The sequence below is a fragment of the Rhinoderma darwinii genome, chromosome 4 (genome assembly GCF_050947455.1).
Source record: "Rhinoderma darwinii isolate aRhiDar2 chromosome 4, aRhiDar2.hap1, whole genome shotgun sequence".
Classification (NCBI taxonomy): domain Eukaryota; kingdom Metazoa; phylum Chordata; class Amphibia; order Anura; family Rhinodermatidae; genus Rhinoderma; species Rhinoderma darwinii.
In genome coordinates this window covers 325,405,249-325,428,902 of record NC_134690.1, presented here as the reverse complement: position 1 = coordinate 325,428,902, position 23,654 = coordinate 325,405,249, and the positions used below count along the sequence as shown (strand labels likewise).

The 23,654-nt window shown below is 41.1% G+C and overlaps 1 protein-coding gene across 1 annotated transcript in view; it reads left to right on the top strand.

Moving 5' to 3' along the window:
- Positions 1-23,654, top strand: part of CRIM1 (cysteine rich transmembrane BMP regulator 1) — a 721,727-nt gene that overhangs the window by 431,558 nt on the left and 266,515 nt on the right. The window contains exon 5 of the mRNA XM_075862815.1: positions 3,083-3,204. Within this exon, the coding sequence (XP_075718930.1) occupies positions 3,083-3,204 (122 nt within the window). The remainder of the gene's footprint in view (positions 1-3,082; positions 3,205-23,654) is intronic.

Sequence of the window (23,654 nt, the reverse complement as noted above, 5' to 3'; positions counted from 1 at the left end):
CTCTGGCCAGAGATTCCGGCACTTCAGAAGGAGCAGCTGACTTCACTGTCCATATATGGACAGTGACGTCGCCAGTGGCTCCCTCTATGAGAGGAATCCCCGACCATCGTGTCAGAAATTCACTGCACAGGGATTCCGCTGCTCCTGATGTCACTTCCCTTATATGGACAGTGAAGTCAGGGGCTCCCTCTCCCTCCCTCCATGAGTGAATGGCAGAGCAGGAAGCAGATAGTTTCCTGCTCTGCCATAGTATTCAATTGTATCTGCGTCCTGAGGACGTGAATACAATTGAATATAGCAGTTGCCGGGACAAGTCCCGGGACAGTAATTTGCCGGGACTGTCTCTGTAAATTAGGGACAGTAGAAGCAAATTCGGGACTGTTGGCAAGTATGACATACCAACATAAATAATGTAATGTATACTGTCACAACCCATACTGAGGTTGTGTGTGTGAGGTCAAGTGTTCTAACGGTGTACAATGGAAAATATGCACTGGAGTCAGATTTATTAAAAGGTTAGGTACATACAATATCACATTATTAAGTACAGTAAATGTAAGATCAAAATTATTTTATTTTATTGCACCACTTTGGTAATAAGTATTTGTTTGCAATAATCTATTTACTTACATACCTACAGCTGTATATACAGTGAAACCTCTTCTAGCCGAATTACCCAAAATTGTACAGAAAAATTGACGTGGGGGTGGTCCTCTTAAAGAACAAAAAGTAAACAATATAAAGGGTAAATTGTGTAATGTAGTCAGCAAACATGTACACCACATATATAAACAGCCCTCTCATTCTTAGTCCCCAGCATAACTCCCCCTCTTATTCTTAGTCCCTAGCATTGCTCGCTCTTATACCTAGTTCACAGCATGACTCCTCTCTCATTGCTAGTCCCCAACATCGTTCCCTTCTCTTTCCTAGACTCCAGCCTGGCTCCCCTCTAATTCCTGGCCACCAGCTTTGCTCCCCTCTCATTCCTTTTCCCCAGCATGAACTCACCCTCATTCCTAGTTCTCAGCATTGCTCTCCTCCCATTCCTGTTACCCAGCATGGCTCTCTTCTAAATCGTGTTCCCCAACATGTTTCCCCCTCTCATTCTTATAGAGTACCGTACACCAGATTGGCTCCCCTCATTTAAAGTTCCCAGTCAAGCTCCTCTCTCCATAGCTCCCCTCACTGCTAAGCTTGACACCCTAGCAGCGGTCTGCAGGCTCCTTGGCTCAGCAATCCAGTGGGCTGTTCAGTGCAGCATGGCACGTGCTGCACCTTCCTCTTCTCCAACAGCCTCCCTCCTTCTCCCTTGTTTCTTATGACGCTCCATGGTGCTGGAAATGCTCCTACTCTTGCTCTCTCTGCCCCAATGATGCGTCGCGATGTTGGCAGCTTCTCTAACCTGATGCACCAAGTTCCACCTCCTAAACTCCCTGTTTCCGTAATGTGGCATAGCACGTACACGTATCCAGATGATTTACAGTGCATTTAAGTCTAATTTGTGGTCTTTTCAAAAGGGGTCCCCACTGAAAAATGTTCTAAAAAAAAAATTGTCTTTTGTTAGATTAGTGGGTGCCCTGCTTATAGAGTAGCAGCTTCCATATACTATAATGTTGGGGAAAATCTATCACAGCAAAGTTTGGTCTGGAGGAGGGGTCTTCGCAAAGAGGTGGTCTTCTGGGGAGATTTCACTCTATAAACAGTGGTAACATATTGTGTTTGTTGTTTTTTCTGTGCCAATGCTCACATCTATCCCCCCAGGGCCAAAAAAAGTTTAATGTCAAAGAAGACAAAACTAATACAAAGCTGAAATTGCCCTGATATCCTCCAACCCTGATGACACGTTGCTGAGCTTATATCATATAGTCAAATAATTTTTACCCAATTTTGTTTTAAGTGCCTTCCTGTGATGTATACTCAGAACATAAAGGGCAGTGGGGGGAATTTAACAACGGCTCTATGACAATTTTTATGCGACTTTTGTGTAATTTCCACCACTCTCGCCACCTTTTTAAAAAAGTGGTTGCAGCCGAGTGGGGGTGGCCACTTGTTGCCCGACACTTTGACTATTATATCTACGCCAGCTCCTGGCAGAAATCTACTTCAGCTCCCGGCTTGCATAGATTTCATTGAGTGTTGCACGGACAGTCGAAGATGCAACAAATTTTTTTAAAAGCGTGTGTCTCTTAATAAATTTGTCGCATTTTACTCCAGCTTGTTTCTTAATAAGTCTGGCGTAGTCTTAATAAATCTCCCCATGTATGTGTATGTCTATGTACGTATTGACATCATCAGCCAGAAAACACTGAGTAGTGCCACGTTACTCCATAAAGGACAATACTTACGTGCTTTCTTAAGGCTGGGTTCACACAACCTATTTTCAGACGTAAACAAGGCGTATTATGCCTCGTTTTACGTCTGAAAATACGGCTCCAATACGTCGGCAAACATCTGCCCATTCATTTGAATGGGTTTGCCGACGTACTGTGCCGACGACCTGTCATTTACGCGTCGTCGTTTGACAGCTGTCAAACGACGACGCGTAAAATGACTGCCTCGTCAAAGAAGTGCAGGACATTTCTTTGAAACGTAATTTGAGCCGTTCTTCATTGAATTCAATGAAGAACAGCTCAAATGATCGGCCGTCAAAGACGCCTCGCATAATGCGAGGGGGAGCTTTTACGTCTGAAACGACGCAGCTGTTTTCTCCTGAAAACAGTCTGTCTTTTCAGACATAAAAGCCAGTTCACGTGTGCACATACCCTTAATCAGAGCGATTCTATAATTGATGCTAATAAGACCATTGGCATATTTAATGCTAAAAAGGATATAGCTATATTCATTTCCCCTCAGTAAAAACAGTGAATAAAGCCTATTGATTTTGGCATCCCGTTGTCTACCGATTCTGTGCACTGACTGATAATCCAGAACTTGTACAAGTAATAGACTCTTTTGACATCTGCTGGCAAAACCTAATGTACACTGGAGTTCCCCAATGTGTTTAATTGGTACTTAATTATTTTGGCGAGGAACAAAGGGAGCTGTAGCACTGACGCTTTCTCCACCTTTTGCTTTTTCACAGATGTGAATGTCTCTCTGGGAACTGCAGCTTCCCTATATGTGAAGCAGGGTCAATTCCTCGGATAGTCTCGCGAGGCAATGGAACACCTGGGAAGTGCTGTGACATCTTTGAGTGTGTTAACGGTAAGCGGATTTTGTCTTTCTTTTTGCATTAATATACGATGGATAAAAAGGCTGGAGAGCAGAAAGTTTTATGCGTCAGCACAAAAGTTTGCTCAGGACTATGTAACCAAATTAGAGGTTACAAAAAGGACATTTCTTCTCAGTTCTTTAACCTCTCAGAAGGTTTACAAGTTGTCTGGATCTCTTTAATTAACAGTTTAAGTGAAGATTACAGTTTGCATTCAGGCAGCACATCAATGAAAAGAAAGAGGAAAAAAAATAAAGGACAGGGGAGATGCATCAAAGGTGATTTAATGATTCGTGGGCGTGGGGTTGTTCATTTATCTGATTTAATCATCCACCAGTTGCTCGGCATTTAATTCTAAATGAATTCATTGTTGAGAACACAATTTTTTTCTTTAGTCCTTTGGTCAAGCTGCGAACTGTCTTATCTATTCCCATTACCCAAATAGGATCAAAAGCGGCAACTAACTTTCATGCATGTAAAGATTTTTGACGTGGTTGAAGTCTAAAGAAGATAAATCCCATCAAAAGAGATCAGCCGGAGGTAGCAGTATGTGATAAGACGTGGATGCTGATATTTTCCAAATGTAGCTGAACAAATAAGAAGCTGCGTTCCATTCGGATAAATGATATTGCTTTATTGACAGGGTGCTGCAAATAGCTGCAAGTCTAAATCACACATGCGGGGAAGCATCCTGGGATTGTATGAGGGAAGTGATGCCTATTGTGCGCTTAGCATTTATGAAGTTCACGCAGTGTAAACATGTTGTAACTTATTACAGTTCAAATCAGTTATTTGTATAGTAGCGAAAAGAAAATTGATAGGATAATGGGCTCTTTACCCTGGGTCACTCCAGCATAAATGGGGGTAATCTAAGTGATCATCTAAAGATCTGGATTATTCAAGTATCTATCTGAATATGCATAGCTACACAAAAGTGTTTTACTTAGCTGTATTTCCCTATGCAGGTACTTGAGGAGAACATATAATAGTACTTTAAATGGACACTAACTTTTCAAACAATTTATGCTATTCTAATCGTGTACCTGATATAGATCAATTTTGTAATTTACTTACTGTTAAAATTTAGTTGTTTTACCCATGCAAATTCTGCGTGAAGTTATTGCCACCAGGTGTCTCCCTGTTATCTTCCGCCTACCTCCTGTTGTCAAGCAAAGTTCGTCCCTCAGTACAGACAGATTGCAGAAGGTGGGGGTGTGTCTCTTCACTGTTTACTATTCAAGTCTATGGAGAGGGGAGGCGGAGCAGGAAGAGGGAGCAGAGAGAGAGAGTGTGAGTCAGCAACACACAGGCTGCATTTATAGAGACACTCCAGTTGCATAGTTACATAGGTTGAAAAAAGACATAGGTTCATCATGTTCAACCTTTCTCAATAAATTAACTGTCATTCATTGCTTGATTAACTATAACACTCAATGTGATTCGTAAATAAATAAGCATCTAGCCTTTTTTAGAATGCTGACATAGTATCTGCCATTGCTACCTCTTGGGGAAGGGCATTCCATAGCTTCACCGCTCTAACTGTAAAGAACCCTTTTTTATATTGATGTCTGAAACAGTTTTCTTCCACACTCAATGGGTGTCCCGTGGTCCTTTGTAGAGTCATTGGAAGGAACAGATCATGTGCTAGTTCTCTGTATTGACTACACATATGCTTATACATATTAATAAGATCCCCTCTAAGACGTCTTTTTTCCAAGCTGAACAAGCCCAATTTTTCTAGCCTTTCATTGTAAGCGACACCTCCCATCCCATTTAATAATCTTGTTGCCCGCCTTTGAACCCTCTCCAGTTCTCCTATGTCCTTTTTACAATGTGGGGCCCAAAACTGAATTTCATATTCTAGATGTGGCCTTACAAGGGATTTATAGAGTGCTAATATTACTTTTAATCCCGGGTTTTTATCTCTCTTTTTATACACCCTAAAATCATATTTGCTTTTGCAGCTGCTGCCTGACATTGAGTGCTGCTGCTTAGTTTATTATTAACCAGAATACCCAGGTCCTTCACTTTTTCCGTTTCCCCCAGTCTTATTTCATGTAATGTATATGAATTAATGTAATGATGGGGGTAGGGAAACGGACAAGTGAGCCCTAATCTACCCGCCACTCTGTCCCTGCCTACTTGCAACGACCCGCCCTAGGCGACGGGGTACAACTGGGAGGCGGTCCCTACGCTCAGTAAGTGCACGAGACAAACAGACAAGGGTACACAAAGCTAAGGGAAATGGGGAAGTTGCCCACGGCAACACCGTGAGCAACAAGAGTGGTGAACGAGCCGAGTCAAACCAGGAGTGTACGAGGTACCAAACGCAGAGCAGGAGAGTAGTCAGTAAGCCAGGGTCAGTATGGAGCAGGATCAAATAGTTAGAAGCTGTAGCTGGGCCAGGAAACCACACGAGAAGCAAAGGAGGAACAGGAAAGGCAGGTATAAATAGACAGAGGGCGGGAGCTAGCTCCGTCTGGCCAGGCTGCGATAGGCTCTCCCACTCCTAAGCCTGCCAGCCTGAGTGGTGGAAGCTGGAGTCAGTCTCAGAGACATAGACTCAGGTGCAGACTGATTACCTATGGGCGTATACACAGGAGTTGTGCCTGGCAGATCCTTTACAATTAATGCTATTATTGCGTCCTAAGTGCATTCCTTTACATTTATCAACATTCAATTTCACCTGCCATATTTTTGCCCATGCTGCCAGCTTATCTAGGTCTTTCTGTAATATTTTATAATTAAGCTGAGTTTTAAGTATCCTACAAAGTTTTGTATCGTCAGCAAAATCTGACACCTTGCTATTAATCCCATCCACAAGGTAATTAATAAAGAGATTAAAAAGAATGGGGCCTAATACCGATCCTTGTGGTACCCCCGCTGCTGACTTCAACCCATTTTGAGTAAGTTCCATTTATAATGACTTTTTTTTCTGTCCCTTAACCAATTCTTTACCCACTTGAATACACGTTCCCCCCGTCCCTATGTCTGTAGCTTCAGAACAAGACTGTTGTGTGGAACAGTATCAAATGCTTTTGCAAAATCCAAACAAATCACATCAGCCGACCTGTTTTTCATGTATCAATGATGGTTATCAGTAATTTTCTCTGCTATATACTTTTATTTCATTTTTTTCTTTATTGTGGCCCCAGTTTGTAAAGTACACCCGATAAAAGGTAGGGCAGGTCATCCTCTTACCGGGTGCTTTGATTCAGAAATATCCCGGCCGCAATTATGTCACGTGACCGCACTGTGACCTGCCCATTCCTACAGAGTCTGCTGTGTGAACCGGAAGTCTCTTTCACTAGGCATTTCTATGTGATGCTGTAGGAATCGGCCAGTCACAGTGCGGTCATCTGACATAATTGCGACCAGGATATTTCTGCAACAAAGCAGCCGGTAAGAGGATGACCTGTCCTACCATTTACCGGGTGTACTTTACAAACGGGGCCACAATAAAAAACTAAAAAACTGGACTGTCTCTTTAAGTCTATGGAGGGGGAAAGGGTGATCAGGGGGGTAAGCAGGAGCAAAATAAGAAAGACACAAATAGGCTGGTAAGATTTCTATATTACCTCCGTACTGGATACTCACTACACTTCTCATTACTGCTATATAATCTCCTCTATGTTACTACAGCTTCTATATATGTGATAGATAGAGATAGGAAAGCAGGATTCTCCTTTTCTATGTGTGCTGTATATAGAAGAGAGCTTGCAGAGAGGAAAACTGCTAAATAATGCAGAATACAATTCATTTAGTGGCTAGAAATAGTGTTATTCCACATGTACACACAAATGACAGCTTATTCTGAAAAGTCCCTTGAAAGGTTAGGTATGCTTTAAATTACAGGTTCCCTCTAAATGACTTCTAAGGTGTGAACAACTAATTTTATGTTTCAGGTCCCCCAACAACAAGACAATGCAAAGCATTGCCTGAATGAAATAAGTGGTCTACCATCTGCCCTCTAGAATATAGCTCTGATAGAAGGGGTTCCTATCCGTAACTCCCACTACCAGATCAAATTGTCCTAATGGATGTGAGGAGAATACATTTTCTAATTCACGTAACCCCTACAAAGTCTGGTGGAAAAGTAGAAATCAAAGTTAACAATATTGGCCTTGCATTTTTAACATTGTCCAATTTGTATTAGAGCTAGGCCATTTCCATTTGCTGTCTTCTCTTTCAGGGAATATTTTTTTGTCTAGAATCTCTTACTTTCAGCTGGTAGGGAATAGTTGTATATATCTTATTATTGTCAATAGACCTAATTAATCACTCAAAATGTATGAGATGCAATTAAATTGCAAAATGTAGTAATCAAAGGCAATGATATTCCGAGATTAGAAATCATCTGTGTAGTTGACCTTATAGAAAACAAACTAATGTAAAATAAATTGGCCCACAATCAAGTAACTAAACGTTCTTGTATAATTTAACCCTTTAAAAGGATGTTGTGGAGATACAAGCTCATGTAACAATGTTATGGCACCTTTGCAGTGATGTTGTCATTTGCATATAGCAGGGAGAAATGTCCAGAGCTTAATGTTCTGCATGCCCGGAAATTAAGGCCTGATTCACATCACGCTTTTACCCTTTATTTAACGTGTACAGTGGGAAAACTTCCGACAAATACGCTAAATGTGTCCATGGGGTTCCACTAGCACGACGAAAGGCAACAGAGTTTCCTTTTGGCCTCCTTCGGGCTGGTACACGTCAATATACCATTTTTTTGGAAGATGGATTAACGAAGTGGGCTACACTATTTATCCTGAGGAATCCGCTAAAAATATGTATACATTTTGTTTTAACATGGTAGTCTATGTGTGATGGATACCACTGTATGGCATCCGTCAGAAGTCTACATTAAACGTATACCTCAGGGAGCTTCCCCAGGATTCCAGCCCTGGTAAACCCTTGATATCACTGTCCATATATGGACACTTATATCGGGGGTTTTCAACTACGGAGTCCCAGGCCAGAGCACCGGAGGCACTTTTAATGTATTTATCTGTAGTATTGTATGTGGTACAATTTGTGGTTCAAAAATTAGAAATTGGATGTATTCTTCTTTAAATGTGCTGTTACTTTTGTTCCAGTAAGAAATGCTGCATTGTCTGTCAGTTTTTAGGGAAATATCAATGCTACCCTCTAAAGTCTACTGCTTTAGGTATGCACCTAGGTTGTTTAAATGACAAGCACTATTAGGTCTCTTTCTATATGGTATTAATTGTCACCTTATACAGTGACATTTAGGAGTTTTCACAGGGCCTCAGGAGTACCAGGGCAGAGTACTTCCTGTTGATTGTCCCCGGCTGCCTTTTATCCCATCCGGGGAGCTACATCACCAGAGCTTCCCTGGGGTAATCCCAGTAGACCGTTATATTACTACAGGTAGCCGGTGTATACATTTAACATAACCTGTGATGGATTCCGCAGGATCCTACAGGATGGAATAGCGTAGTCTACTACGCTATTCCATCCTTCAAAAAAAGTTATTCTGACGTATACCAGCCCGGCGGAGGCCAAAATGACAATCTGATGAAAGCTATTATGCCTGAAACAGCTGTATACAAGTTGGAATAAATGGCTCTGTACACAATAGGTTACATCTGTGCTATACACAGCAGTCCTGGATGAATAGTTGGCCACCAAGAATCACTGCCCCTCTCTAGTTGTACTTCTAGTATTCATTTGATAAATGCCACTAAATACATGTTTAGCATGCAGACAAAAACGAATTAAAAGGAAAGATTGTTTTACTTGTTTTTTTGTGATAGTTGTCAAAAACACAAAGTATGTTGTAATCAAGAAAAACTTACTGTGTAAGAAAGGCAACTTATGTACCTTGAAAACATCTGTCTCAATGATCCCTACGTCCTACATTAAAGTGGAATATCATGCTGTACGTTCTAAAGCTGTCACAATGAAATTGACACATATAATAGAGTGAGTGAAAGGTACCATCAGCTCGTTATCAAATCACCATTGATTACAATTGCAAAGTATTTATAGAACGTTGATTGTAATTATGGGCTAAATGCCGACGTAATGAACCGTTCTACTTACCAGTGCGCATTCCAGTTGTAAATCACTTCATCCCAAAGTTTCTAAGTAAATAAATATTCCAATGTGATCAGAACAGAAGTTTTTGACAAAACAAAGCTGAATTTCTTTAAATGAGTTGCGGTTCAGCTCTTCAAGTGCACTTGTCACCATGAATTATCATTTTTCTAATTAAACAGAGTTTCAGCTGCCTGCATAATGTCGATCTGTATTAAGATAGACAAATACATGAATTGATGTACTGTAACGTGCTCTTTATGGAAGAGATATATCGGAGAGGTAATTCATTACATGTATAGAAAAATTACCTATAACTATCACAAAAAACTATTTATTTTAAGACAGCCCCTCTCCATATTCCCTATTGGGGTATATGGACATTAAAGATGAGGGGGGCGCTCTTTGGACCCTCCTCTATGAGCTGCCTAATAAGAGTGACTCCCACCTGGTCATGTATAATATGGTTACTATTCATTTTAATGTAATACTACATTTGCCCTGCAGTGGCTAACAGCTGAGCATTGCGGATTTATGGAGCCGAACCAACATCGATCACCTGATTGTCAGGCCGGATTCACTTGTTAAAGGGGTTGTCTAGAAACAATCCCTTTAAGCAGACCAGTGATTCTGCAATTTTGTAATACATTTGTTTAATCTGATTCTTAAATCGTAGTGTGTCTTTATTCTGAGGCCCCAAGGGGTAATGTCACCTAAACTTGTTGCATGATATTTTATGCATTGTGTGTAATGAAATGTAGTATGATTGTGTGTATAGAAAGTGTAGATGCATCCACCTATAGATCTAACTGTAGTCCATCTCATTCTTATGCCTCTTATAATTAATTGAGAGAATAAAGAAGGATAAATTCCTATGTTTCAAGGAACTGTCTTCTCTTGTGTTCACAATGCTACTAGGGGAGAATACTTCTGTACGTACAGTATTTGATGGACTATGGCACAAATTCTTTTATTGCTGGATTCCTACATAATCTGACAGAAAAAAAACTGTATGCCTCCACATGAAATACTAAAGACAAGTTCAGATTTTGTGTTATGGCACAAAGCCTATCCTATATTAAATGTCCATTAGTACTGCAGCCGGCTTTATTTTGCTTATCAGAGGCAATAGAAACCTGTCAGAAGGACATCGGTGTGAACAGAGACAAAATCTGGCTATACACTTGAAATAAGTTTTGGTTCGAACGATAGCTATTTCTTCCAACTCCACCATAAAATGCACACTCAGCTCAGCCGCACGTGCATGTATAATTGTCAATGGTTAGAGGGTAATAGGCTCTTGCCAGTCCACCGTGGCAGCAGTAGTTTTCTGGCAGGAACCCAGGATAGGGCATATTAATCTTTAGCTTGCCAGATCCCTATTTTCTCTGACCACTGCTGTCAGGAGATCACCATGCACATAAAATAGTTTTCTGGTTCCGCCAAAGTCGTCGGGTTCTGACAATTTTTCTCTTATGAGTTTTTGAAAAAATGGGGCATTTAGCCAATGTGGTTTTCATAGACACGCCACATGAAAACTAGATTAAATAACTGTCTGAAAAAAAAACACAGCAGCCGTATCAGACATGGGAAATCTTGAGTATCCTTGGTATTTATTTTTTCCTGGATATTGTGAGCAGAAAATGTTCACATCTTCGGACCCGTTCGGTCCGTGAGATACGGACCGTATGTCGGTCTCATTTCCAAACAGTTCAGGGAGCTGGGCTCCTAGCATCATAGTCATCCATAATGCTGTGAGTCACTGCTTCCCCGCGGGACCACTGTCCCATACTGGAAACATGATTACAGTATGGGACTGTATTCCCGCGGGGAGGCAGGGAACCAAGCGTCATACAGAACTATGATGCTAGGAGTACGGCTCCCTGAACTGTGTTCCTTCCGGGAAATGCGGCTGACATATGGTCCGTATCTCACGGAAAAAGAAGACGGCCGTGTCAATAAGGCCTCATGCACACAAACGTATTTTTTTCCTCCCGTAAAAACTTGCGTAAATACGGGTACTTTGTCACCCGTATTCGACCCGTGTTCCACCAGTATTTACGGTCCCGTGACAGTAATTACGGACCCGTTGTCACCAGAGTTTCCGCGGCAGAACGCAGCGATTGTTAGTAAAAGAAGTTCATACGTACCCCGCCATTGTCTTGGTGACGCGTCCCTCTTTTGACATCCAGTCCGACCTCCCTGGATGACGCGGCAATCCATGTGACTGCTGCAGCCTGTGATTGGCTGCAGCGGTCACATGGGATGAAACGTCATCCCGGGAGGCAGGACTGGAGGAAGAAGAGTTCTGGGTAAGTTAACTTTTAATACTATTAACTCCAGCGGTAGTCACTGTCCCGGCTGCTGAAAGAGTTACTGCCGTTTCAGTTAATTCTTTCAGCACCCTGGACAGTGACTATCCCCTGACGTCGCCTAGCATTGCTCTCGTAATTACGGGTGCACACACGTAGCCACCCGTAATTACGGGAGCCCCATAGACTTATTACGGCCTGACATAGGACATGTTCTATATTTTTCAACGGCCCGGGCACCTTCCCGTACGCCAGTAGAAGTCTATGGGCCCGTAATTACGGCCCATAATTGCGGGCGTTTTTACGTTCGTGTGCATGAGGCCTCAGTCAGTTTGTTTTGTAGCAATCCCATGTTTGAATCTTTTTGCTTCTTCTCAGCATTATATAAACCTTACTATCATTGCTAGATTTAATTTTAAAACAAATATGTCAAGTCAGCTTAGACTTCACTAATATTCCGAGATAATTTAAGAAATGGCGCAATTCATCAATTCACTCCATGGAAATCTTTCTTTTTAATCACCTTTTTCATGCATAGAATTATCATTTTTTGTTTAATAAAGTAATTTAGGAGTATAGCTATTATGAAGATTTACAACTAATAATGTCATTTTACAGTCAGTGGCTTCGAAGGTCAACAAGCTCCGATTGTAGGACATCTGATTTCAGAATAACAGTTCATTATGTGATGTTTTTCAGTATTACTGGTTGTTCTCCAAAAGTGACAGAGGGCAGAGATACTGCACCTAATAATGGTAGTGTGGACAATAGATAACACATCAGCATATGTCTGCCACCATACAGCTTAGCCGATGAAGGTCACCTCAGGACATGGGGAAAAGGGACTTTACGTGCATCAGTAGACACATTGACAGCCTCATACAGTCTACTGGATGTTGCTTCTCTCTGGTGGCCCATTTGATTTTATTATGGGAACAGTCACCTCTAATTTTTTTCTAGTCTGGGCAGCAGAACAAATCTCTGGGAAATGGAGCCATACAATGAGAAGCTTTATTGCTGGTGCAAAGCCTGAGAGCACAGCTTTTCTGCGCCTCATCCATTCTGCTGCCTTGCCCACTATCGTGCTTGGTTGGTTTGATGGACAGGTGCACAGCACCATAATGGAGGTCCCAGACATTATTATATAGTTCACTTGTTTTCATTAGTGTCACAATGATCCGTTTATTTTTCCATCCATAGTCCCAGTTTCAGTGTCCTTGCTTTATCTAAAAATGAGCAATAGCTTTGAATAGCTTTTTAATACAGTTCAAAAAGTTCACGATTTTTCGTTTTATGGGCATGTAAACCTACCTAAACTTATCTTAATTTATAAAATATGCTCTACTGAGATGGTATATACATGACTATGTTTGTTGTCCATATGTTCCCCTCTTCCTACCTCCCAGGGGTCAAGCACCCTCTAGTTCTTACATCTGTCCATTCCCATTAGTGCAGGAATTGGAAGATTGCTGGTGGCAAAGCCATGAGTAATAATAATGTAATATTCGAACAGTGGCAAGTTTCTGAGAAATTACATTTTTATGAACATTTTGTTGTAGAAGAAAATGTATTCCTTATAATATACACGTATTTGTGCTACGGAAAGCATAGCAGCCTGTGCTTTTCTAGGCTCCAGTGTAAAAGCTACACCTAACTTATGACTTCACATGCACCAGAAATAAAATAGATGTAGCAAAAATCAAGTGTAGTCACTTCATTGTGCAGTTACTATGATATATCACAACCCTCCTGCAACTTAGGCTGAGTTCCCACAGGTCGGGTACGCTGCGTAAAAGTATGCAGCATATCCGACCTCGAACCCGCAATGAATTCCGCCCGGAGTTTTGCGGTAGAATAGTTTTCGCTGCAAAAGTCACAAAACTTGGTTATTTGTTGCAGATTTCTCATCCCCATTGAATTTATTGGGGGCACCCTGCAACAGAAGAGCAGCGAATCTGCAGCATTAATTGACATGCGGGTTTAAGAAATGCAACGCAGCTCAATTTATAAACGGTTTCACTGCGGATTTATTCTGCAGCGGGTGCATGAGATTTGTTCAAATAAGTGCTGTGGAATTTACGCACAGAATCCCGTTATTCAGCAGCGTTTACGCTACGTGCAAACCCAGCCTTAGGGTTCACTTGTCACCAGCTGTGTCTCCTATAAATGCACCACTGTTTTTTACTATATGAATATCTTCTCAAGATTTCGGTGTGTCCCCTGCAGCTAATGCTCCTATAGTAACGAATGGTCTGCGATTTCCGGAGTTCACTATTTAGATGCCTTTATTAAAGACACGTTGCCCGCTGTAATCTTGTTCTGTAAATAATTAACTTCCTAAATACATGTTACACATTATGCATTCAGAGTTCCTTCTGAAACATGAATCCACTATCCATTTTTCTTTGTCTCACATCAGTGGTTGACAGCTTGCACTACATGAATACATCTCCCTGCATATTGTATATCACCGCCATCTCCTTGCAGGTGGAAAATAAATATAGGTTTTCATTTTGCTGCTACTCATATCACCATTAATTCAGGCACTTAAGCTTCTCCCCGTGGCAATTGGCGTAAACCGTAATAACTAGTAACTTGGATTTTGCGGTTCTTCGGTGGCAGCTGTTGATCATGATCATCCATTAGAACATACAGAACGTAATGCAAAAATAACCGGCTGCGCTTGAAATGTTTATATATTAACTGGATGCATTTTGTGGTTCATTTAGCCTGATAATATTCATGACTGGATGGGTAAGTATTACTAGTAACGCAATCCGGGCAGCACTAGTACGAAGAAATACTGACTTTATCTTGTCTTGGGTGATTTTCCTTCCAGTAATTGATGAAGCAAAGAATTTAGCAATTATAGCTCCGTGTAATCCCCTTAATTGCGAGTAAAACCTCTTTCTTGTTCAAGTGGGCTTCAAAGACTCTATTACTAGTTTCCGGGGTGCTTTGAGAAAGGAATGGGGATTTTTTTTTCTTTTTTTTAAATGACGTATTTTATCTTGGACATTAAAGAGGAAATTTTTTTTGTGGTTAGTTTTCTCTAACGTGGGGTCAGGGCCATTTGTGGGATTAGTGGTTTAAATGCAAGTTGAATCCGGGCTCAGGCCTACTGCTGAAAAGGAGAATTAATTGAAGACGTGTGTCTTTATTAGCTCGCACAGCGCTGGCTTTCTGTCATTCAACAATTGTATCTAATTGTATTCAGAATGTTTGCATTCAAGTGTTCATCTTTTTAGTTTATTGTCCTCTAATGTTTTTTATGTACGAACTATGCCTTTTCTAATATATTCCTTATTCCATAGGTGGCAATAATTGTTCATAAACCGTTCCGTTATCTTTTTGACTTTATAAAATCAAGACTCTGTTTACATTGGGGTTTAGGTTCTGTTCAGTCAGTCTGGCTATTCTGCCTATCTATTCTAGCCGATGGACCTAATCAGGACAAGGGATTTATCATATACATTGAGGATCCTTTAGAAACCATGATGCCAGTGTGAACAGTGTCCTCAGCAGGCATTTTCCTTCTACAAAGTCATGCTTGCTAAGCTTTTATGAGGCTGGGACTACAACCACAGTCTATCGCAATACACTTCTTTTTACAGTCATTTTTTATGTACCGTAACTGTTTGCAAATTTTTTTCTTCTTGCAAATTTTGTTGTTTAACTTGAAAAAGTTGCACCATTTTTTCCGCCCATAGCATGTTACATGGTAACACAAGCGCCACCCAACCTTCCAAACACACATACTAAAAACGTAATTAATAAAGACCAAGAGACAATGCAGATGGAATAAAATGGCTGCGGTATTCATTAAGGGGATACATAATAAATAGAATAAATAAATATTAATAAACTAATAAATACCAAATATTTTAATAAATATTAAAAACCAATAAATATTATACCAATAATTCATGACCTTGTCCACCCATAAACTGGGCGACTAACCCCCCACTAACAAGATACCGCGACAATAAAAGGGAGGGGGATGGGGCGATGATGTTCCTCTTCTTCATCCAACTCGGATGGGCAGCAGACCACTCCAAAACCTGCGAATATATAGTCAAAATTCCCGCCTTTTTACCAAAGGGAACCAATGAAAACACCAGATTTTCCCGCCACATAGGAATTTTCCAGAACCTGTGCGTGCCAAGACCAAGTGGGTGGGGCACCACTGACCTGAACTTGACCTCATACAGGTAAGTACCAAAAAAAATAGGGGAAAAAGAGGGTTAAACCAAATGACCTTTAATTAGTGACCATAAAAGGAACTGGAGGAAAAAGGGGGGGGGGCGCTGTGTTACCATGAGGGGCTTATAAACGTTGACAGATGCTCACACTACAATTACATCATTTAAATTAGATTCTATGTAATGACCATAAATTCCTGGGTGTTACAATAATCATATAGATCATTCTATTTGTAGGTCAATTGTTTCATCTTACTACTACTACCTCATCGTACGTCATTACTTAGGTTTTTTTTTTTTTTTTTCGAAGAATATAATCAGCTATACTTGCAGTAAGGCCTCATACACACTACTGCAATATGGGTACAAGCATCCTCCGCGTTGTACTGAACGGTAATTTAGCATCCATAGTTTTTTTCTGGGGAAAAAAAACCTAAAAACTGTGCCTTGTTCCAGAGGACGTCGTAATTCGGAGTTATTTTCTGTAACACAACGCTGTACTGGGGCACCATACCATGCTCTGGCACGTACAGGCTTTGTGTCCACGGCTTCATAGTACATACTCTATGCACATGGCCTAAAGCTCTAATAATCCCTCAGACCTTGGCCCCAGTGGGATACTGATCTATTGGATGGCTGTAACATCACAACAGATCCTCCCATGAGCTCCAGCCTTTTAGGAGTCTTCTTTATGTGATCCCTAGCCTCCCAGATAGAGACGTTCTCCCCTGTGGTGACCAATGGTTTAAACCCTGAAAATGAAGTAGTCTTACTATACTTATAGTATCTTGACATTGGATTATCCATTTAATTTCTCTGAATATATTATCGTAGTTATAACCATAAGTCTCCATATGGTGCTCTGCAGGACAGTCATAGTGTTTCCCATGAATAAATTTTTTTTTAGTACTGGGATAGTTATAATTAGAAAGTACCATACAGTTTACCATCAATTATTCTGCAATGTAAAAACTCTGCGGCACGCAGTATTTCACAGTGGCGTAGAGACATGTTTAAGGGTGACACGAGCCTGACCCGTAGCTTAAAAACGTACAGTACAATAGTGCGCTCGATGTAAGATACAGCTCTACATTGTACTTAATAATCGGGAAGTCTCATAAACGTAAGCTATACAACTTGACATCTTTGTGAGGGCAAGACGAGTTGTTTTTTCTCCATTTTTTAAGTCTACATAATTAGAACTAGGATTATTTTCCCAACAGAGATGTTAGGTAAAGATATGATATAAATTCCTCATGATTTTCTATGTAACTTTGTTTTATAGAGTTTTTATAATGAGGGAACTTAGTACGAGCAGCTTTCACCGTAGGGGAAAATAAATAGATGATATAGAGCGAGCAAAGCTTGCAGCACCATAATAAAATAGAAATGCACCTAGTTAGTATTCCGCTGACATGGGCACGGATGTGGCCTAGCTGTGTTGATGTGTCCATTTTCCGCCTTGTTTTCGCTGTATCGTGTAAGTCTCAGGCTGCCTCCACGCTTCATTTACGGAAATGTTAAACACCACAAACTATGTATGTTAAAGGATTTGTGTTGAAGCCTTGAATTTTGCCTTAGGGCTTGGTTTCAGAATAATAGCAATGTTTTGTTCACTGACATTAAACAGGAGAACAAGGGTATTTGTAAAGTTTACCATACACTTTGTACACCCCGGTGAACTTTGCTTTTCTCTTGTATCCGTTGTTTCATAAATACTACATGTGGTTGATGAATATTTGTTCTTGTAACACCCTTGGCCAATTTTACTTTCTCCTGGATGACTTTTTGTGAACTCAGCTGCAGCACCAGTATTAATACAGAACAGTGGGAACGTAGGTCATTACAGATGGGCAGAAAACGGCATTGAACAGTTTAGTATTCGTTTTCTGTTCACAGAAGTTACCAGTGATCGGGAGAACCAGTCAGTTTTTATATATTCATTGTTGTCATGTTATCCTCCTCAATATCGTATCATCCCCTTCTATTTTGCCAGTTAATCCTTCTATACATAATTCATTGCATCATCTGATAATATGCTTCAAGGGTAAAGGTCCGCTTGTTGTCATAAATATTTATGATTTAACTTTTTGGGTAAGGCTTCGTTCACATCTGCGTCAGGGCTCGGTTTCCGACATTCCGTCGGAGCTTTCCGTCGGAACGGAGCCATGACTGACACAAACTGAAACCGTAGGTTTCTGTTTCCATCATCACTGATTTCAATGGTGACGGATCCGGTGCCAATGGTTTCAGTTTGTCTCCGTTAGCCTAGTCGACTACGGTATTCATCCCGTCAAAACGACAGAACCCTTTTACAACGGAGACAAACTGAAACCATTGGCACCGGATCCGTCTCCATTGAAAACAATGGTAATGTAAACGGAAACAGTTTCATTTTGTGTCAGTCAGGGCTCCGTTCCGACGGAAAGCTCAGACGGAACGGAGCCCTGACGCAGATGTGAACATAGCCTAACGTCCTCCATACACTAATAATTTTTTAAAGAGAGTCAATAAAGAAGAAAAAAATGTTGTGTATTTGGATCCAATTTTACAGCAGTTCTAATCAGCACTCGGGTGTCTCTTGAAAAAAACTCCTTTCACAACTTAAGCCGGCCTGCTGATCACCGTGGGTCTGGCCAGATACTTCAGGGGTAATGTATAATTGGAAGCTGAACATTAAAATTAATGGCTGACGATGATCGACGGTCAAAACCTCTGTCTATGACGTACATATTCTCCTTGTGCCTAGTACGTATTCTATTGGATATAGATAAAATGTAATAGTGGTTAGATATGTGCTTGCTGTTCCTCCTAGAGTCGATATGCATATATATTTTTATATACATACATATATATATATATATATATATATATATATATATATATATATATATATATAAAATAGTAAGGCAGGTAGGAGCAGCACAAGTGCAAATTACCAAATAAATGGTCTGTGCTAAGCTTCAAATGATAGGAGTGACTTCTCCCCATATGATGTATAACAAAAAGACAAGAGCATGGAAGCAGCACTCACGAAAAAAAGTGACGTTTATTCACCCAACAAATGCATTTGTTGGGTGAATAAACTTCACTTTGTTTCGTGAGTGCTGCTTCCATGCTCTTGTCTTTTTGTTATATATACATATATATATAAACGAAAGAAATCCCACAGCACTCCGATGGTTGGAAAAAGTATGTGATTTATTCAGTCAACAGCTGCAACGTTTCCGTCCTGCTATAGGACCTTTTTCAAGCAAGGTCCTATAGCAGGACGGAAACGTTGTGGGATTTCTTTCGTTTATGTCTTATAATCCACGGATCTGGATTACCTGCTTGCACCCATTACCGTGTAGGAATCTGTCGCAGAGTGCTGCTTATCTCTACCTATGTATACATATATATATATATATATATATATATATATATATATATATATATATATATAGCAGACAAAAAATGGCGACAGCACCCTGCATATATATACAAAAATAGACAAAGATAGATTTTGGTGAATAAATTCCTCCTTCTTTTGAGGTCTCCTTCTTTGCTCTTTATTTTTGTATATATATATATATCCAGTAACTCAATGGGAGTGTGGTTTGACCTAGAGGGACAGCTAGTAGGCAGAATGTTGGGAATTGTAGTCCTCTATCGTGGTGGTCACTGTGGCAGGGCCCATCTTCACTAGACCTCCCACACTCCTGGGGCTGGCACAGCTATGAGGGGGTTGCACTTAGATGATAGTGGTAGTTGTTCCCCCAGGGGCACACCCAGTGTAAACGTCTCCTGGCTGGTGAAAGGTAGGGTGCCCTTGGTGGTGTAGTGCAAATGATTGACAGGAGATTGTAGTGCAGTTGGACAAATAACTCACGGTTTCTTTACTTGTCAGCAAGTTGCATAAAGCTATGTTCACATCACCGTTCCTTTCCACTGAGGGTTCCGTCGGAGGTTTCCTTCAGGTTAGGAAAGGCAAACGGAAACCTAAGCTTCTGTTTGTATTACTATTGATATCAATGGTGATGGAAACATTGCTAAAGGTTTCCGTTTGTCACCGTTGTGATAGGGTTCCGTAGTTTTTGACGGAATCAATAGCGCAGTTGACTGCGCTATTGATTCAGTCAAAACAACAGAAAACCTTGTCACAAAGGTGACAAACGGAAACCTTTAGCAAGGTTTCCGTCACCATTGATATCAATGGTGAGGGAAACGGAAGCTTAGGTTTCCGTTTGCCTTTCCGTTGAGGGATTAACCCGACGGAAACCTCCGACAGAACATTTCAACGGAAGGGCAACGGTGATGTGAACAGGCCCTAAGGCTACATTCACACGACAGTGGAAAAAAAATGGCCATTAAAAACTGATCAACTATCAGCTTTTCATGGCCATTTTGCATCAGTGTGTCTCTAAATTTTCAACAATTTCCAGTCCACCTGTCTGTTTTTAATGGCCGTTAAAAAAAAAAAAAAAAAAAAAGGATGGATTTAATTTGTCAGGGTTTTTTTTTGTCCCAACCCCCTGAAAACACTACAGTGTCCATGTAGATAGTGCTGCAATGTCCCTGTAGATAGTGCCACAGTGCTCACTGTAGATAATGCCCACATAGGGCCAGTGCTCCCATAGTGCCACAGTGCCCACTGTAGATAGTGCCACAGTGCCCACATAGTACCACAGTGCCCACATATAAAGTGACATAGTGCCGACATATAAAATGCCAGTGCCCACATAGTGCCACAGTGCCCACTGTAGATAATGCCCACCTAGGGCCAGTGCCCACATAGTACCAAAGTGCCCACATAGTGCCACACTGCCCACTGTAGATAGTGCCACAGTGCCCACTGTAGATAGTGCCACAGTGCCCACATAGTACCACAGTGCCCACATATAAAGTGACATAGTGACGACTTATAAAATGCTAGTGCCACAGTGCCCATTGTAGATATATGGAGAGTGACGTCAGGAGAGCGGAATTCCCTGCCAGAGCGGGCCGGGGATTCCGCTCCAGGAGTAACCCCTTGACGTCACTGTCCATATATGGCTAGTGACGCCGGGGGCTTCTCCAGGAGCAGAATCCCCTGCCAGAGCGGGCAGGAGATTCCGCTCCAGGAGTAACCCCTTGACGTCACTGTCCATATATGGCTAGTGACCCTGGGAGCTTCTCCAGGAGCGGAATCCCCTGCCAGAGCGGGTTGGGGATTCCGCTCCAGGAGTAACCCCTTGACGTCACTGTCCATATATGGATAGTGACGCCGGGGGCTTCTCCAGGAGCGGAATCCCCTGCCAGAGCGGGGTCTGACCACTGGGAATTCCGCTCCTACATGGAGCTACAGTGGTGCTATCTAAGAGGGATGGGGGGGTTGCTATCTTCAGGCAGTGGGGTGCTATCTATATGGAGGGTGCTATCTACAAGACTGGAGTCCTCGGCCAGAGATCTTGCGATGCTCTGACCGGGGATTCCATATTCGGAAGCACTGACTTAACTGTCCCTATATGGGCAGTAATGTCAAGGGCTTCCCCGGACTCAGCTCTCAAAGTAGCGTTGTGTGCGGGGAGGATCAGTTTTTACCGGCCGTTACAAGGATTGTTTCCTGAAAAATGGCTGCTAAAAATTGATCCATTGCCCTATATGGGAGCCGTCTGGCCGTGAAAATGGCCAAAAATAGGACATGTCCTATTTTTCGAAGGCCGATATTCACAGGCCGTTAAAAAAAACGACCATGTGAATACACCCATAGAACTTTATTGTTCTGAAAACAGCCGTGTGATGTAAGTGTAGCCTAACACTTCCAAGATAAAGGTGCACAATCTGATGAAGCAGTCTTTAAACAAAAGACTGGCTGAGCTGGAGCATGGTTTCCCAAATCAAGTTTTCTATTGAATGTCGCAATACTTTTCTCTGATGCAATTTCCCTAATAGCGATAGTCTAATATGTAGTTCCCAACAGAGGGATGCACAAATATCTTATATTTTCTGCAGTTCCTATCAGTGAGGTGCAAATATTAATTTAAACCAGGTTTCTGAGTAGTAGGGTGGCACCATGTAAAGGATTTTAAATACCAAAAGGGTGCTCAGCGCATCAGGTTGACCTCCAAGCCAGGATCATAACAATATATGGCAAAGAGAGAGCCTGAAAATGACTCTGTGGTAGAGTCGAAACGTTGCCTGTCCATTATGGATGAATAAACGTAACATTTGGATCATGCCAACATTTGGAGTGCCGCTCTCAAAATACATTGCACATGTGAATGAACTTCACTGTTATTCAGAATCTTGGAGTGTTGCTGTTTCTTCTTCTATTATCTAGATATTTATATTTTCAGCTTCCTGACTTTGTATCTTTCCATTGTACTATTCTTCAGTAATATCAATGATGTTACGTACCTTTCATTCTGTTATTTCTCAGATAACTGAACATTCTACTTAATTTTCTTGAAAACACTTACGGTACTTGTGACTGACTTTCTGACGTAGGGAAAAAAAAATTCTCTAGTTGTGTGCCTTATATCTTTTCTTTTTCTGTTCACAAATCAATAGGTAAAATTACACAGAGAAAGCCGAAAAGAGAAATAGTAGAGACGGAAGCGTAGTGCTACCATATTGGCAGATGTTTGCAATATATTACAGAACCTGTTATTTTGAAGTGCAAATGCATATTAAACACAGACAGGTTTCAACATTAGTAGGAATTCTTTTGTAACAGAAAATGTTATTGCCACTTCTATTATTAGATGAATAGCAAATAAAAAAAATAAAAATAAAAAAATCAATGACCTCATCCACAGCATTTCACATGTAAGGCATTATGGACAAATGACGATACTTTGTATATAGATTTATTTCTTCTATTCCATCTCCATACAAATGATAGCTGAAAGCTAGTGTTTATTGCAGAAAATAGAGGGCATGCGGTGTATTTCTCTATAGTGTAAATGCTGACGAGTAGTGATGTCATGTCGAGAAGAGCTTCATAAGGAGCCGACTCCGTAATATCATTAAAGGGTATTTATTATGGAGATAGAAATGTTCATAGGCAGGGCAACCAACCACTGCTTCCCATTTCTAGGAACATGTAGTCTAGACCACTAATCCCGTTGAGTATGCTCGCAGCCCTGCCGAAGACTGAGACTTGTCATATCCCTAACTCTGGCCTGTAAAATCATTTTTGTAGATATTGTGCTATCCTGTATCTCCATGGACCACAATCTAGTTTCTATATCAAAGACGCGCAGAATTGGACTGATCATTGGCCATGACCAGTGTCTGGCCACAGCACCTTAAAGGGGTATTCCAACAATAGAAGTGTGGGATATCCCTAGTATATAGTCTAAACGTTCTACGTTTCCCAGTGAGTAAGAAAGAGGAGAAATGGGGATCAGTTGACCTGATATGTGCGGGCACTCTCCACTATCCATTATTGTATTATCTATTATAATTCAGCCAAGATTTATCATGGTGCCCATGTCCTTTATTGCTCGTAGTCTGACTGTTGTCAAATAACTTATTAGTATGTCGCTTCAGTTTGGCTGTGTACGTACACCCATACAAATTTTTGCTCAGCTTTTAGAGCTTTAGCCTTTAGACTTTTTTTCTACCAGGTGCTTTGTGAAATGGCCCATAAAGATTGTTCTTTTTTTTTTTTCACGTGACACCTGAGCAGCTGATCCTAGCGCAGAGCTCATCTTCCCTAATCATCTCTAACCAGAAGTCACACTTTCCTGGAGAAGAGCCTCAGACATCAGAAGCCATTTCTTGAAGCAGCTGTGTAACCTCAAGGTTATATCTGTTGAAATTATTGCCATGTCTAATCAGTCTTTCCATTCACAGATAAAATAATTGCCAATTACAAGTGGCTGGTAATGAATGTAT